Below are 16545 nucleotides of genomic sequence, written 5' to 3'. Positions count from 1 at the left end.
ACATCTGTATCTCAAGAAACCAAGCAGCTGTTCAAGAGAAAGCTGCAATATAGTTAGGAGAGCAAATGAATAGCAAAAGAATATCTACCACTCAAGATAGAAAGCTGTTGGGTTTAGGCGTTTACTTTGGCAACCATGTTCTATTTCTTACTGATGGCACAATAAGCAGCGCTGCTTTGTATCTAGGAAAGGAATTTTGAAAGACTGGGTGTTTACATTTCCAACGGTTGTGGATCCAGTAAATCCCTTGCATAGAATAACACTCGGGATGTTAACAAGATTTTACTACCTAGGCCTTTGCTAGACCTACCTGAAAGTCCGGTCGGGAGGAGGGGCGAGCCCCTGCTGCAGTTAGCGTGGGCTGTCGCTCTAATCCACATGTCGAACATGACAAGCTAAAGAAAAGCCCCATCGCGTCTGCCATTTATTTTAATTTTTAAAGATCGGGTGTGCAGGAGTGCAGGAGCGCCAAAGGTAAGGTGTTTTTTTTTTTAAAAAAAAGGTTTCCCCATTCCCCCCCTGCCCCTGATCTCCCCCCTGGACCCAATCTCCCCCGGCCGTGATCTCCCCCCCCCCCGGCTGCGATCTCTCCCCCTGCTCCGTGTACAGCTTCTCCTGGCTACACGCAAGTAAGCTGCGTAGCCGGGATAAGCCGCGGAACGGGCTAGACCTTCCGCGGTCCTAGGCTCAGCTCAGGACTGCAGAAATACCGGGCTACAAGTGGAGCCCATTACCCCGGGGCAAGGGAGGGTTGACCCCTGCCTAAACCCGGGATCCCCTGTGCATCATCTGGACACACAGGGGCGATCCCGGGTATCAGCCCGGGCTAACCCTTGGTCCAGCAAAGCCCTTAGTTTATCTAGAAATAAAATGTTTCATCAAATGACAGTTAGACTTACTAAGGAAATGTATGAGAAGTAGCAGCATTAGGACTCATCTACATGGGGATCAGACACCCTTTTTTCAGTCTGCAGGTGCCGCAGTCCAGACCTGGGGGTTGCTTCAGTTTATTCAGGTTCCTGCCAGTCAGTGCTGCTGTCACAAACCAGGGTAGATGATGGTCTAATCTACACCAAGCAGGATATTGCGCTATGAATGCGGTATGAAAGCGGTATATCAAAGGCAGGAGCCACACTACTGCTTTATAGCGGTATTGATGTGCACTGGCAACTGTTGGGGCCCATTGACACATACCATATATCGCTTTCATACTGCTTTCATACCGCTATATCCTGCTTGGTGTGGCTCCTGCCTTTTATATACCGCTTTCATACCGCTTTCATAGCGCAATATCCTGCTTGGTGTAGATTAGGCTGCTGTCATTGGCTTGGCTTACCTGCTGCTGTCACTTCAGGTTCCAATGGAAAAGGCACCTGCCTCTCCCTGGGGCTCCTCTCATGCTCCCTGTCTTATGATACAGTGATGAACTGGATGATCAGGAAGCTGCCCTCTGGGTGAGCCTTATTGGAGAGCCAGCAATTGCTCACACAATCCAAATGTTAGTGCTTCAACAAAGCGGTGTGAATATTCAGGGTTACTTACTTATTAAGCATTTGCAGTGTACAAAGTGTAGAATGGGCGGGTCGATGCCTTCAGAGTCACAATCTAATAGACACAATAAAAAAGAGAAAAGAGATGGGGAAGAAAGGGAGGGGGGAAAGAAAGAAGCAAATTAAATACTAGCTCTTAGATGAGGTTACATTTTGTTGCGTTGAAACTGCAGAAGCGAGGGGAAGGCTGCTGGCCTGCGCCACCGGCCAGAGGAGCAAATAAATTAATAACAATAAAACAATGGAGACAGTTCCAGGAGAGGAATAGCAAAATGGCAGTTGATCCCATTGAAACTGATGTTGTAATGGTTACTAACGAAGACAGATCTGGCAAGAGAAGAGCTAAATGCCATTTTGTTCCCGAGCCAGGCCAGTGTAGAGAGATTTGCTCTCTCACTGCTCCCTTGACTGCAGGCAGATGGAATGGTCTCGTGCGGAAGGTGAGGTTTCCCCCCCCACTTTCCATCTTAGTTTTGAAAAGTAAGTGGTGACTGAAAGGTGATGCTTCCTAGGTTAAAGGAGCAGAGGCCAAGCACATTGTTTTGCAGCCAATAAGTGATCGATATCATTGGAAAGCCGTGTGTGACCACAGAAGCCTTTACTATATTCCTGCTGTTCTTCAGAAGAACAGAAAGTAACAACTCACGAGTAGAGATTTTATGAGGTCTGTGTCATAGGAATACTGAAAGCAAGTCGAATCATCTTTGAATTCACTGGATTTCACTAGCATTTCTATATTTTATTTTGTAGCATCTCATTTTTTTTAAATGCTATTTTATGCTCAAATGCTCTGAGACTTTGGAATGGAATGGGACAGAAACCAAGGGTAGCTAAAATTATTACGTATATTATATTATAATCTTATATTATATTACATAGCTGAAAGTAGTTGGTTCTCATTTCCAGAGCAGTTGGGAACACTTTGGCCTTAGCTAGACCTAAGGTTTATCCCGGGATCGTCCCGGGGTCATCCCTGTTCATGTAAATGACACACAGGATATCCCAGGAGCAGGCAGGGACGACCCCGGGATAAACCTTAAGTCTAGCTAAGGCCTTAGTTAACTGACGGTACAGGATTTCCTCTGCTCGTTTGCAAAGGCATTGAACTTATATGAGCAATCAAATTTCAGTCAAAATAATGTATGTCATACTTGACTAGGGAAAGCAGTGTATCAAGAACTCGCAGTATATTCTCTATTTGTTTCCATGTGTCTCCCGCTAATCAATCTATATCTATCTATCTATCTATCTATCTATCATCTATCTACACACACACACACACACACACACACACACACACACACACACACAAATGTATGCATTTAAAGCATATGTCCTGAATGGTAAATTGAGGGCTATACAATCTGCTGGATTCACTAGGTTTAAATGGGAGACAATTTTGTGTGACATTTAAGCCAAGCATCATCGACTTGCTCTTTCACAGTATCAGGGGAGAAAATCTGTGTGATAGGAAGACACATTCTGGAAAGTATGTCCTGGCAGCAGAGACATTATTTGAAAATCAGGGACCAAAAGAAAAAAAATAGAATGGACTATGTGAGTGGGTAGGCTATCAGTGAAGGAGCCTGTAAGAGTGGAATAAAAGCAGCAGTCACCCGGGTGGATGGGGGCGGAATTGGTTGTTCTTCCTAATCTTTTTATCAAATGATCATGTACAGGCCTAACAGGTTTCTTTCATTACCCTTCCCTCCCTTTAATGGTGTATTTGAAAGTTGAGCTGCACACTCAAGTGAGCTATAAACCAAGGTCTTTAAATTTCCTGCTCAGATATTCAGATGTTAGGGTGTTCTGTGCTAGATAGATCTATAGAGGATGAATGGGTGGCTCAGAGCACTGTGTCAGTCCTGTTATCACATCGTTTAAGCCACAGTTATTGTGCAATCCGGGTCACTGTGTCCGTGCTTCAAGCCATTGTCATACCAAAGTGAACTGGGTAGTTTTCAACAAATCCATGACTTCTAAGTGTTTATTACCGTTCATTTTCAAATTATAATGATGACATTCATATTTTTTTCTTTGAAATAAGGAGATTTAAAATGGCACTGCAAAACTTACTTGTGGGTTATGCTGAAGGAATAGAAAGTAGAGCTGAACTCAAAAAGCAGGGTGGGCTTTCACAAGCATAACACCCCCGTGAAAAGCACCTTCTTTTGTAACAATTTTTCAAAGACCAAGCTGGTGCAAAATTATTTGGGAAGGAGAGAGGGAACACATTGGCCCCATTGCCAATCAAGCCAATACTTCAGTGAATGAACCCCCCGCCCCCATGCAGTGTAGCAAAGCATGTGCCATAATCCTGATAAAGAAATCTAAAAAGCCCACCTGCAGCCCCTTACTCCAATGTGAATAAAAGTACAAAAGCATGCACACTTCTGTCCCTGGCCCCCACCTTTGTGCCTCCTCATGAAAAATAATAAAGTTTCCAGTCTTCACTTGAGGCTCAAGTTTGCCCTAAACACTTTGCCCCACACCCGATAGCAAAATATCAGAGAAAGAAGGCCTTGAGCAAGCATCCATATTCCCCAGACATAGAGGCATCTAAACCATCTGAAGCCCTCTGACTAGGCGTTTCTTTTAGGTCAGAGCGTACTCTGAAATCCCTATCTCTCCTTGAAGTGCTTATCAGAATGCAACGTTTTGTACCCGTCATAGGCTGCCAAAATATAGTATTGTTTATGTAAGAATGGGTTTCTGATTATAGAACATGTATGGGACTTGTGATCAATCATGGGAGGGAGGAGGGAAAGAGTATGACTTCATCAGATTAACTTGATGAGTATAAATGTAGGCTGATGTAGATGATGGGGAGGAGAGATTTTTGCCATCGTTTTGGGCTTTTCTGCTGTGCGCACAGTAATAAAAGTCGCTGTGTCTGGACTGGTTGTGAAATCGTCCCTTCCCTATCAGGTTAGGGGAATTTCCCTAACAATCCCAACAAGGAGGTTGGTGAGGAGCAGAAGCAGACTTCCATCTCTCTATCGATCAGTAATCATGCTTAAATTGGATGTGCATCAAAATGATCATCTAACTATGGATGCTTTCTGTCTACGGGGCATTGTTTTCAGTGGGGTGCAAATGTGGACATTCATGCTCAGAATGTGGATGGAGATATGCGTTCCATTGAAAGGCCATGGTATATGCGGGTGATGCCTCCATTTGGATGCCCATCAGGAGGTGCGTCCCATTTGAGCCGTGATGTTTGAACCAGCTTCAAGTTACTTTGTAGTTAGTACATCGTACCAGTTTGAAACAAACTTCAACATTGGGCAATTTTTATTACAGTGAACTGAACAAAGCTGTCCTTTGGCCATTGATCTAGCAGATTTCATGTGTTATATTTAAATCACTAACAACACAATCCTCTGCATATCTACTCAAACGTAAGTCCCATTGATTTCAGTAGAACTTACTCCCAAGTAAGAGTTCATAGGTCTGAAATCTAAGGTAGTGTGAAGATATCTTTCATTACCTCTTCTTTTCATTTGACCTGTGTCCTGTGGTATCAGTAATGATTTGGGACAGCCATTGTTGAAGACTGGATTCAGAAAGAGTGATTAAAATTAAATCTATATGAGATAGAAATAATTGTGATTGGGACGTCTTGTGATTTATGGATGATAGGAACTCTGATTATTTATGGCATTCAGCCTTCCCTTGTCACACAGTGTTGCAGCCTTTGGCTGTTCTTTAATCCATCACTACCTAAATGCCATATTGCAATCATGGACACTTGAGACACGAGCAGAAAAAATATATGCTAGTAAATAAAAACATGAGAATTGCCTAACATTCCAAGATCAATCTAATCTTGCATTCTGCTTCTCAAATTGGAGAGAAAGATGCTGGATATAAATACCCCTGCAGTTTGTCCCCAGCACCTGGGGGCTGTCTTCACAGCGCTGAGTTGATACTGCCTTCCCCCCAAACCCCGCAGTTTCCTTTGCCCAGGGTGGTGTCAAGTAATCCCGATGCCAAGGAAGGAGCGCAGAGTTTCCGGTGGTCATCCGGATGCCGGAGTCACCCCCTGCCCTCTTCCTCGTTTCCACCAGGACTGCCCTGCAAATCAGCACCAAAGCGAGGTCAGTCAGCAGAAAAGCCGTACTGACTTCGCTCCCACCGAAAAAGTTGGGGGAAGTCCCACAACTTTTTCAAAGCGAAAGCCTCCACGGTGGCTGCAGATCTGTGGCTGTGTCATATAACTGGCACAGTGCAGATTTTCTGCCAATGTGGGGCTTTGGCCACATATAGACAGCGGCCTGGAAATGAGAGATGCAATCTAGCTAGTATATAGCCTGTAGTCAATTATAGCCTTCTTCTTGTCCCGTGAAATCATTATTTTCTTACCAAATAGACTTTCCCTCCCTAGAAAGAATAAAAGTTGTCATATTTTTCACATATTCCTAGATCTTGATCTCGCATACCATTTTGGTGGCAAACCTAGGTTTTCCTTTATTGTCCATCCCTCCTAAGTCAGGCTTCCTTTTTTCTCAGGAAGTTCAAAAGTTGGGAGCAAAAGCATAAAAGGACAGTATGTCAGGAAGCACAGATAGCAATCCTGCAAAGTGTTACCTTTCCTGCCCCTCAGCCCAATGCTGAAGAAATAATTTGTTATGCATGTAGACTAATATATGCTAATAGAAAAATCTGAATATTTTAAAAATGAGAGTAAATTTATATTAGCTGTGGATGATTTCATTCCTCCAGACGAATTATGGAGATTTATTCTTTTCACATACAAACGAAGAGAACTGCTGAACAAGATGAGGCCCCTGAGACTGAAACCAAGGCAAAGCATGACTGCAGAATCCAACTGTTCAGCTATCTATTGCTAAGCAAGAGTGCTTTGTGACTGCCAGCTCACCTTGACGTGCTGTCATTTCTTTCTATTCAGTTCAGTAGCTTCGTGCACGTATTTTACACAAAGCCGGTGTCCCGGCTCAGCAAAGAGTTCAAAACTTGCTTGAAGAGAGAGCAAAATGGGCTTTTAGTTCACAGGAAGCATCTTGACCAATTCACTCACAGGTGTGTTGATAAAACTCTAGCATGAGAGAATATAGTTTTAAAGTTAGTTGCAACAAAGGGTGACTGGATTCCTTTCAGCAATGGCCACCAAACTCAGGGAAGGTGGGGGAAGACATAGATGGAATTGATTCTGAGAATGGCTGAAACAGGTCTCTTTTGAATACTTTTGCTGTTCATTAGCGAGTAGCTATTTACTAAGGGGAGTCCAAGATATGGGCCCCTGCATGTTATGTATTTCCAAGCCAAACACTGCTAGAAGATTCCCTCGTTCTAAATAGCTACATTTATCAATTCGTGGCTCAAAATATGATGCTTTCTGGTGCATCCCTAAAATTAGCTGGTGAGCAAAATGCAAAGGCTGCTTCTTCATGGAGGCTGGGCCTTCATCTTCACGATGTCGCTAATGCTGTGCCCGGTGGCTTGAGCTGGGGCGCAGTTGCATTGACGCTCCTTCTGACCATCTACATCAGAAGGAGCACAGTCACGGACTTTCCCGCCGCTGCTGCCACTGTGCCCGCCCACGTGGGCACCAACGCCACCTGTCCAGGGGTGCCTGGGACCGTTGGTGCCCCCCTCTTCGAAGGGTAGATTTGTTTTTTAAAAAGTGGGACTGGGGCCAGATCTACACCAAGCAGGATGTAACACTTTGAAAACGTTTTGAAAATTGTATATGCAGTGTGTCCTGGGCCTAAACAATTGTCACTACTGTTATAAACCATTATAAAACAGAATTGTAGATCCTGCTTGGATGTGGTTGCTTGTTTGTTTGTTTATTTGTTTGTTTGTTTTAAAAGCTGTAAATGCGAAGAATTGCATTTACAGCTAAAGTGGGGGAAACAAGGGGGTAGGAACGGGATGCTCCCTCCCTACTGGTATTTCCACACACCCCTTTATTTCTTTTCTTTTGTTTCTTAACAAGGCTCCGCAGAGGTGCGGAGTCTTGCTCCAAGCTAAAAAGTTGGGGTAATTCCCTGACTTTTTTAGAGCAGAGCTTCGGGGCTTTGCCCCTGGATTGCATCGAAGAGGCGGCTGTGTCATGTAGATCACCTGCCGCCACTCCGAAGCAATCCAGGTGCAAAGCGCCCCTGTGGACGAGCCCTGGGACATATAATTTTTCCATCAAGTGGCCACACAGAAAAAGGTAGCTGACACTATTTCTTCTAGCCTTTTGAAAGCTGCATGACAACAGAGTAAGAGATGCAGTTTTCCCCATCCATGCATCTCCCTGTTGGCCCTGGGTGCAACCTGTTCTATAACCATCCATCAAGCAGTTTTCAGGAACATAAGAGCGTCACTAGAACAAAAAGGTGGCAACCCCACCAAGGGACAGCTGTTTTTCTATTAGTCATTGCTACTGCAAGAGGCCTTGCTAATTGTTGGCATGGCAAGGGAGTGATGGTGAAGAACATCTTTTCCTCTTCATCCGTTGGTGGACTCCCTGGATTACTTATAAGAAGACAGCGTGTTGGACTCGTTGATCTGCTTCATGCATCCTGGCTCTGTTCCTAAAAACAAAATAAGTCATGAGTGTTTGGCCAGCTCTCGAAAAGAAGTCTTGGTGTTCTCTACCAAAAGTGTCTGTGCACCCCATTAGATTTATGAGTTCATGGTGGGAGCTTACTTGAGTATGTGATTTGTGCCCAAAAAAGCCCCCTTTTCTGCACTGTGCATAAGGGTTGCTGCTTCCACCTATTGAGTAAGGGGGTGTTGTTAAGCCAGTACAGTTTCCCTATATGGCAGACCATTTGAGTCGGAGACACTCTGTGCCTATGGCTGCTTGAGTGTCCAACACACCCATCTTCTTTCTTATGTGTCTGTGCGGGGTGTAAGTGCAAGTGCCATCATTTGCTTGCTTGTGATTGGAGGGCTTTTCCTTGCAGCATCGGTTGTGGGAGTGTAATGGGGATTTCTGTTGGGTATTTGTATCTAGAGTTCCGAGGAAGAGAAATGATCAGGGTTCTGAGGACATAAGTGTTAGTAATATGCTTTTCCAGCTTTATTGTGAGCTGTTTGCTGTTTAGTGAAGGGTAGTCCCCTATCAAAAGAGCACTTTGCATAAAGTTCCCACTTGGATGCTCGGTCTAAGATATGGCGAGGGAGGTCATATAATTCCAGTTCACACACCTTGATATAGGAGATCAATGTTCCCTGTCTGGTTTTTTTATACTCCTGCTGGTGTGCCATGATTGGCTACAGAGATAAGCCCTTTTCGAGTGTTCAGAATTTGCAAGTGTGGCAGGCCTGTGCTCTGGCCACTTCCGACTTCCCCATATTAACAGGAAAGGTCTGCAAGGGCATGGTGACTACATTTGGCTAAATGCAGTTACAGGACTCCACGCAAGGGGGAGCCCTGTTAAGGCAGAGTTCCCGATGGCATAGGACTCTCTTACCAAGGTATGGCATATGGAGGGGAATTTATTAGCATTACACTCACTACATGTGGTGCTCTTCTGATAGTAAAGATGAATAAATAAATGAATGAAATAAATGTATAACATTTTCATTTTTAGACTCATCAAACTGTATCTTATCCATTCAATTTTCATCAAAATGTCTAATCAGCGCCAAAATGGATTTTGTGATGAAAATGTAAAACCACGTTCTCTTATATTTTGCTTGGTGAGCTGGCTTATATTCATATCAATTTCACAGCTGAAAACACAGAGTGAACAAGAGAGGAACAATTCAAAATATATTTATGAAACTGTGTGGGCAAATACAGATAGCCTATGAATAATCTCTATATCTAAATTTGAAAGGAAATAGGCATATCTAACTTGGGACTGGGGAACCAGTGATTTTAAGGTTGCGGTCCTGTTTTCCTGCATGCTGTAAAGCATAGGAATTACAATACTGGTTTAGATCCATGGACCTTCTCAACAATACTGACCAGCACAAAGATGAAGGTACAGGCTAAGAGAAGCCCATTTTTCATGGTTCTTTAATAATTTTCATATACTGGATCTTGGTTTAAATGTTAACATTTGCTTTATGGCTGGATTGTACTGTGCCCTAGAGTGTGTGGTGTAACTGAGCATGCATTCACAGGTCCCTTATAAATATAAGACTAGCAGCTATGGAATTCAGTGCTAAGCCAATTACTTCGCCAACTACTATGGTTCCTACAGTCTAGAGTGGACTAGACTGTCCTTTCCTAGTTATAGCACTATAATCAAAGCCTCCAGAGTGTGGCAATTGTAGGTCAAAAAATGATACCTCTGTCACAGGAATCCTCTGTTGCCAGAACACTGTAGCATAAGACCACAAGTTATACAGCCCCCTTACCTGCTGCTTTTAGAAGGCTACAGGCGGGGGCATGATATCACTAAAATTGGGGAGAGCCAGGAAGGTGGGCTTATGGATATCCTTAACTGCCCCTGCCTTCCCCCCATAATTTAAGCATTGCATAAATATACTTGTCTCCTTTCATAAACTTTCAGGAATTCTGCCAGATTTCAGTTTTTTAGGGTGTTTCATTTCTCACTTTTGTCAGACAGTAAGCTCCAGTACCCCAAACTGTTCCCGTTCAGTTGTTGTTGTATACTCCACTGGTTATAATATTCAAAACTCATTACGTTAATAAATATTTTGCAATACGTTACATCTGACAAGCCCCTGAGTTTATTATAATACCAAAATAGCCAAATATATTACAATAGTTGCATATATTATTTTTATATTTACCATGCTAATTATAACACTTATCGATGTTTTATTGTGAACTTCTGCCGGGAGAAGTTTCAGCTTAGTGTCAGACCGGAAATATGCAGGCCTACACTGGGCAGATACAAATTCTCACACATTGCCTTCAGTCCTTAAATGGAACACCACCAGGGATTATACTGTGTTACCTCCAGTCTTTAAAATTATGTGTCCGTGTATATTTATATGCATATATTCATGCTTAATGCATATATATCATTGATTAACATAATACCAGCAAAAAACAAACAAACCTAAAGTCAAGCCTAAGCACAGCATAAAAGCCATCAGACGTGGAAATCCATCTCTTCTGTAAGGTGGATATTGAAATACCAGGCTGCCTGGAATCCATGAAACTAGTTGACTAAGGCTGTACTCCTATACTGTTTATCTGGGAGTAAGCCTCATTGGATTCAGTGGGAGAAACTCCTGAGCAGACATGTACAGGATTGCATTGCAGTAGTAGAATCACGAGGTATGCAGAGGTGATGGCAAGTTGGTTTGCCAGGCAAAACTGGTGATGGCTGCTGCATGGCAGATGAAGCAGGAGAGCATTTTCAGTCCTTGCTTTTCAGCACTGAGAATTGGCAATGGAGGGGAGGGGTGCTACAGCCGACACTGGAAAAGGGCACAATTGCTGAGTGGATGGTCCTTTCTGTTGGTGTCAGCTGTCTGCCTGTGCCAGGGCAACTGCCTCCTCAGCAATCATGTACTTGCATGGTTCTCCTCTATAACTTGTTGGATCAGTTGCCTGTGTGGTGGTGATGTTTGTTGTTTATTCGTTCAGTCGCTTCCGACTCTTCGTGACTTCATGGACCAGCCCACGCCAGAGCTTTCTGTCGGCCGTTGCCACCCCCAGCTCCCCCAAGGTCAAGTCTGTCACCTCCAGAATATCATCCATCCATCTTGCCCTTGGTCGGCCCCTCTTCCTTTTGCCTTCCACTTTCCCTAGCATCAGCCTCTTCTCCAGGGTGTCCTGTCTTCTCATTATGTGGCCAAAGTACTTCAGTTTTGCCTTTAATACCATTCCCTCAAGTGAGCAGTCTGGCTTTATTTCCTGGAGTATGGACTGGTGATACCATGTTGCATGGTTTTCTTGCTCTTACCAGCAACAGCCAATAATGTGGAACAGGGGCAGGTAAATGCATAACGTGATGTCACGATATGGAGTAAGTGGTTCTGTATGTTATGCGGGAGAGGGGGAAGAACTCTATTTTTGGTGGCATCCCCACATTGTATTCCACCCTGACAAGCGTTGTGATCATTAAATCATATGTGGTTAGTACATGGCTATTGGTGAGGTGGGGCGAGCCATTACTCACATTTATTTTAACAAACCTACATAGCTTGTACCTTTTATGTTCTAAGTTCTTCATCTCTATCCTTGATTCCTACATTAGACTAAGTAGGAATTCATCAATGACCTGAAGGAGAAGACTTAGGTGGAGTTTGTTACATTAATTTTGTTAGAGCCGAACTATGCTTTGGAATGAATGAACAAATTGTGCATAGCATACCGATGAGCTAATTCTGTGAAACCTCCATGGACCAGTATGGAAAAGCAAAAGAATAAGGAAAGCATGACTGTCAAGCCTTCTGAATGTGTCCCCCTCTGTTACATGTAGAACACCACGGAATAGAAAATGTCCTAGTTGTGGGAATGTAACCTGTAAGATGTTGATATAAAGATGTCCTCACAACCTTGTTAAGCATGTATTTTTGGCTGAAGAATATGGGTTGGATCATGAGGAAGTCATGAAAATTTAATTCACATTGATTTCAGTGGGACTAATGCACTCTTCAAATAATGCAGTTATGCATATGGCTCAACCCCATTTTCTGGTTGAGCGGATAATTACATCTAGGGTTGCAGTTCACGACACAGTTACCTGGGAATAAGCCCCATTGAACACATGGGACTTCTGTATAAACTTGCATAGGATTGTGCTCCTAGAGTATTTTATTCTTGAAATTCAAACTATCAGGAAAAGCTTCAATGCTGCAGAAATGGAACTGTGGTTTCTCATAATTCTAGTGACCCATATGAGATGGAAATTGCTTGATACACACTTTATAGAATTTCTCATCTTGACCTGGAATATTCTGCTGAGAAGTGCATGTTCAGCTATTATGGTCATTCTAGGACGAATAGAATGACTTTAAGCTTATGCCCTTGATAACAACTATATTAATGGTTCTGAAAGCAGACCGTTCTGCTCCTGCTGTAATTTTTCTAAAGCATTTTGCTGATTGACTGCGCTCAACATCTGACACCAATGATTGGTAGAACCTATATTCATCTCTATTTAATCTTGAATAGCCAAGCACCATAGACATCTTCTGAAATAACATTTATTTCCATAGCAGTACTTTTCAAATAATTCCTATGCAAGTGTGTACAGGAAAAATATTCCGACACAGTTGATCATTTTGTACATTGTCCAGCTTCTTACTTCCTATATTTCAGGCCAAGTCTCTCTAACACTCTTGGGAAGCATTGCAAACACTGTTATGAAACATTTTTGAGCTTATCTTGGCTTTAGTTTCCTTTGGAATGAAGTCACAGGGGGCTCATTAGCATTAGTATTTGTGTTATTTACTAGGGGTGTGCACAGACCCCCCAATCCGCTTTGTGGCCCGATCCAGAAAATTCGCTTCATGGCCCGATCCTCTTCGCGCCGCTTCGTCACTATATGGACGGCGGCGGAGCAAGTTAAGCCACCCATCCACCCCGCCCCCTTACCTTCCTCCGTCGCAGGCTTCAATTGAGGCCCCGGTTGAAGCCAGAAGAGGCCTCGGCCTTCACTTCTGGCTTCAACCGGGGCCTCAATTGAAGCCCGCGACAGAGGAAGGTAAGCGTCCCTCCTCCCTGCTCCCTTACCTGGCGCCGCTGGCACCGCCGCATGGATGGCGGCGCCAGGTAGGCCAGGTCCCCGCCTCTGCTCCCGCCCCCTTACCTTCCTCCGTCGTGGGCTTCAATTGAGGCCCTGGTTGAAGCCGGAAGAGGCCTCGGCCTTCACTTCCGGCTTCAACCGGGGCCTCAATTGAAGCCCACGATGGAGGAAGGTAAGCGTCCCTCCTCCCTGCTCCCTTACCTGATGCTGCCGCCGCCTCCACCTGAATGGTGGCGGCGCCAGCGCCAGATTAGTCCCCCTCCCCCCCCCACTTACCTGCAGGCGAAGCTCCGGATTGAGGCGATCCTCTTCGCCTCGATCCGCAGCCCCCCTGACTCTCTTCGCCTCCGCCTTTTCCGGAGGCGAATTAGGCCGCCTCGCTCCTGCTTCTCTGAACCGAAGAGAAGTGGAGCACATCCTTATTATTTACAAATATATAGGTTGAGCATAGGTGGAGGCACACAGATTAACACTCCAGCAGACCCTTCAAAGTCTGCTGCATCTACATCAGGTCATCTGTGGGAACAACCTGCATCCGGAGATGCTCCAGCTGAATTCTCTAGTTCGGTCTTCATCTCTGGCAGTCTAGTTTGCTGTTTATCAAATGGCAATCCAAAGAATGTAAGAGGACCCATGCTGGATCAGGCCAAAGCCTGTCATTAAAACAGTAGAATATTTACAATGTTGATGGAGGTGTCACCACTTCTCTTCTCAGGTGAATTGGTTCTAATGGCCTCCATTGGGGGGGAGGGTCCCGTATCAGTTTAGTGAAGCAATAGCAGATGGAAAAGGCCATTCATCTCACTGGCTACTTCTACCTTTCTTGCTTACCTCTGATACTGTCCATTTCATGTTGTCCGCTCTTTTCCTGCGTTATCTGTAACAGTTTTACATCACTACTTGATGGCAACTTTCCCCTTAATCTACAGTGCTTAAGGAAATCTGAAAATACTCTTCCACTGTGGCATTATCTCAATTTACCTTTCTTTACCTAGAGACTTAAATCGCAAACCTGTGTGCTACAGAAACAAGTAATGGAATGAGCACAGTATGGATAATTGTGCATATTATGCCATAATCTATTCTTTATTGGCAATTAGGTTTCTCGTAATTAGCTGATTTTGCCCACTCACAGACACATTTGAATGTTTGACCCCAAGAATATGTGACAAATTACTGCATAAATGGCACCAGCATGACTTCATGACTTCATTAGTGGCTGGAGCAGGCCATAAACCTTCATTTCTGTGTGATTTAAAGATTCATCTGGAGTCTATAAATGTTACATTTTGAATAGTGATGCTGCTGAAATTTGTAATAGCCTGGTTTGGTTGCAGGTTTGCCCAGTTCATCAGCTGTATTATGAAGGGAAGGTTATTTCCCTTGGAACTTCTTCTTTGGCTTGGAATGTTAAACTTGTCTCATCAACATTCAGGAGACCATATGCCCAAAAACAGCTCTTTGGCATATGCTCAGGACACCTTTAATGTTAATCTCTTACTCCTGATGAAGTGGAAGACATTGTCATCTGGACCCCCTCTAAGTTTTTGTGACTAAGGCAGGCTGATGACATGATAAAAGTCTTGACTGGAAACACCCCTAGTGTTTACTCTGTGCAAAGGACTTTGAATTAGACAAGAAATCACTACAAGTGATGTGTTTTGCCCTTTTTGTTCTTTATTACAGGGGACACGATAGTGTCCCCTGTAGTTAAGGGCCGTCAGTAAACTTGTTAACTTGTAGCACAATTTTATTATTTTGCATGTTCACCCTAATTTATTGTTTGTTTGTTTATTTGTTTTAACTAAATGAACTCTTCCATTGCTCTTAAGTGCATGTGAATCTCAGAATACTGCATTAATGCACTATTAATGAACTCCTGGGAAGGAGCAAATTAAAACTATTTTTCAAAGACTGGGTTTATCTCACTAAAGAAAAACTGCTGGTAGGGACAAGCAAAAGTTTAGCTATGTCATATTTCATTGTCTGCTGCAGAGTTTCATTCCTTGCACAATTATTTAACTTATAAATGTATAAAAACCTCAGTATTCATTATATACCATGTGCATTTCTACTTATTTAATGAGAATAACTTTCTTATCATTAATGTAATGTTAATTTTTTAAAAAATCTCTCTTGATTCCACTCTTGTAATCCCCCACGATTTAAAATTTTCCACAATGCTTCAACATAACATTGCTCCAGGGCATTGTGGGACATTTACAATGATAGATGGCAATGAGATCAATACCACAATATGGGGACACATAGGCAGGTAGGCCCAATTCAGAGCAGGCATCAGCACCTGTGTGCCCTCACTGGTTGCCTACCAGTTGCCTGAGTATGCTTCGTGTTGATGCCAGCCTGATTTGAAAATTGCACCTTTTGCTTTCAGGAAATATTGTCATTTTCTCTTATCACCTTGTCTGCACTGAACTGGGATGCTTGCTATGCTCTTGGTATGTGTAACTGAGCACTCCATTAAGCTGAATAGCTGCCATTCTGCACTCTGTTGGGTATGTCAAATCTTCTTGGTCAGAAATATACTAAATAAGAAGACACGGAATTGCAAGCAGCACAGGGCACACGTGTGAAGGGTTTTCTCACAAGCAAATAGTTTCAGAATTATTTCAGAATAATTGTCGTTTGCATTTTCAGAACCGTGGTCTTATTTATGTCACTGAAAATGTACAACATCAAGCTCATATATTCTTCCTCCAGTATTTTGCATTCTAAATGTCTCATAGGTGACTTGAACTTTCTTGTCATTTAAAAGCATTGATAGATACTTAGGTGTGTATCTACTGGTGGCATTGCCTTAGCTGGCGCACCTAATCTATGTTGATTCTCCCTACTTACTGTAGCCCTCTATGCCGCATCCCATTCTGTCTCAGAGTCCCCTAGTCCTCAGGAACCACTTCTTGGGGCACTGTTGGAAACTGGGTGTCCTCTGATTTGCATGAGCAGAAGTACTTTCAGCTAAGGCAAAGCCTTAGATTCATTAGATTCAGCCCTTAGTAAAGAACCATTGAGCATTATTAAACTATTATTCTATTTTCTTACAGAGATCCCAGAAGATCCACTCATTGCAGAAGAGTATTATAACGATGTGTTTGATTCATGCTCAGAAACAAGTGAGGAGGGGGAGGAAGAGGAGGAGGAAATGACAGAAGTTGAAGAACTGAACACATCACAAACTGTGTGTAAAACAAATCAGCAGGTATACATTCACTCTTCACAAAGGTGTTGAACATAGGGTAGAGGTTTTACAGTTAAGCAATGTAAACAAAGAGGAAAAAGCACATGATGCTTTTGAAAAAGCCCACTAAGAATGTCATCACATGGGGAGGGGGTAG

General features: G+C 43.3%; 1 protein-coding gene across 1 annotated transcript in view; it reads left to right on the top strand.

The window, feature by feature from the left end:
• Positions 1-16545, top strand: part of NEK11 (NIMA related kinase 11) — a 99442-nt gene that overhangs the window by 54898 nt on the left and 27999 nt on the right. The window contains exon 13 of the mRNA XM_063124386.1: positions 16255-16409. Within this exon, the coding sequence (XP_062980456.1) occupies positions 16255-16409 (155 nt within the window). The remainder of the gene's footprint in view (positions 1-16254; positions 16410-16545) is intronic.

This window comes from Elgaria multicarinata, chromosome 1 (assembly GCF_023053635.1).
Source record: "Elgaria multicarinata webbii isolate HBS135686 ecotype San Diego chromosome 1, rElgMul1.1.pri, whole genome shotgun sequence".
Taxonomy (NCBI): Eukaryota; Metazoa; Chordata; class Lepidosauria; order Squamata; family Anguidae; genus Elgaria; species Elgaria multicarinata.
This window is presented reverse-complemented; position numbering and strand designations above follow the sequence as displayed.